Here is a 1,774-nt window from a genome sequence, read left to right as displayed (position 1 = left end):
TTTTTTCCCCAAGAGCAGCCTTTAAATCGATTTCCCTCTTTGGGAGTTTTAATTATGTAATTTTCATCCCGTTGTTATTTTTATGTTATTTTATGTGGCCAATGAAACAAATTATTATATTATTATTATTATTATTATTATTATTATTATTATTATTATTATTATTATTATTATTATTATTATCATTCCGTAGTTTTATTTTCATAATGTGCTTTCAACTCCACTACCGAGCGCAGCTCTGTGTGCCTTGGGTATGTGCTGTGATTTGTTGTGATGCTCCGATGTTATTGTATGGAAAGTGTTTGCGTAGGATGTGGCAGTGCCAGTGCCTAGTAGTGCAATTTCTGTATGTTATATGGTTTGTAAGTCCTGGTGTTTTGTTATGTATTTGTCTGAATATATTTTATCATGCCTAATGCACCTACTATGATAGAATTGTTTTATTATTATTATTATTATTATTATTATTATTATTATTATTATTATTATTATTATTATTATTATCATCATCATCATCATCCATAAAAAAGAACGCTGGATGGACCGAATGATTAAAGTGTTGGTGAAATACCTTGTGAATTTTGTCCCAGGTCATCGCGTGCTGTGTTCAAATCCAGTCCAAGTCATATTTCACTTTTAATACTTTCGGAGTCGATGAAGTGAAGTACCATTAAACTCCTCGGGCCGGCTTAATCCACCCGAGGACTTATCCCGCTATCCTCCCATTCTGCCACACATTTCCCAAAATATCTACGAAATCATCATCATTATTATTGCTAAACAGCATTGTGTGTGTGTGTGTGTGTGTATGCATGTGTATATATATATATATATACATACATACACACATACATACATACATACATATATATATATACATATGCGAGTGCACGTACGAATGTGTGTGTGTGTGTGCGTGTGTGTGTGAGCTTGTAAATGCTTAAAACATTGAAAACAGTACAATATGGCTGATAGTGACATCACAATGATTTTTGATGTCGCTTGTTCTCTTTCTTTCTAAAACTCTCTCTCTCCCTCTCTCTCCCCTCTTTCGATTTCTCACGTGCTCCCTCCGCCTCTTTCTTTAAGCCTCTCTTTCTCCATCTCTCTCTCTCTCTCTCTCTCTCGACATATTGTCATATCTGAACTTGTGTGTACATCCCCCCCCACTACACAGAGATAGATAGACAGGTAAATAGATAGACAGACAGATAGATACAAAGACAGATAGACAGACAGACAGACTGACAGATAGATAGATATATATACATGCATATATGCATGCATGCATACATAATACATACATAATGCATACATACATATATATACATACATAGATCCATATATACATACATATATATATATGTGGTTACATATATACATACATACATGCATACATATATAATATATACATATATACATACATACTATATACATATATACAACATAATGCATACATACATACATCCATACATACATATATACATACATAGATCCATATATACATACATATATATATATATATATAATATATATATATGTGGTTACATATATACATGCATACATATATACATACATACATACATGCATACATATATACATACGTGCGTACATGCTTACACAGAAACATACTTATTGGGTCATCCCATAAATAATGCTGTTTTTTTAATTGCATGAACTAAAAGTCGGAGTGGGACAGAATGAACTACCTGCATCAACTTGCTATAAAAGCAGGTGTAGTAATCTTATCTTGTCCTTATTCTTAGTGCAAGAG

At 32.4% G+C, this 1,774-nt stretch overlaps 1 protein-coding gene across 1 annotated transcript in view; it reads right to left on the bottom strand.

The window, feature by feature from the left end:
• The window catches only part of LOC118768672 (histone-lysine N-methyltransferase SETDB1-A-like), a gene marked incomplete at its 3' end in the record, with an annotated part of 4,151 nt that extends 3,349 nt beyond the window's left edge, over positions 1-802 (bottom strand). Inside the window, exon 1 of the mRNA XM_036515525.1 lies at positions 572-802. Within this exon, the coding sequence (XP_036371418.1) occupies positions 572-595 (24 nt within the window). The remainder of the gene's footprint in view (positions 1-571) is intronic.
• Between the last annotated feature and the right edge of the window lie 972 nt (positions 803-1,774).

This window comes from Octopus sinensis, unplaced genomic scaffold (assembly GCF_006345805.1).
Source record: "Octopus sinensis unplaced genomic scaffold, ASM634580v1 Contig00852, whole genome shotgun sequence".
Classification (NCBI taxonomy): Eukaryota; Metazoa; Mollusca; class Cephalopoda; order Octopoda; family Octopodidae; genus Octopus; species Octopus sinensis.
The sequence above is the reverse complement of the archived record's forward strand: the minus strand, read 5'-3'. Positions and strand labels throughout refer to the sequence as shown.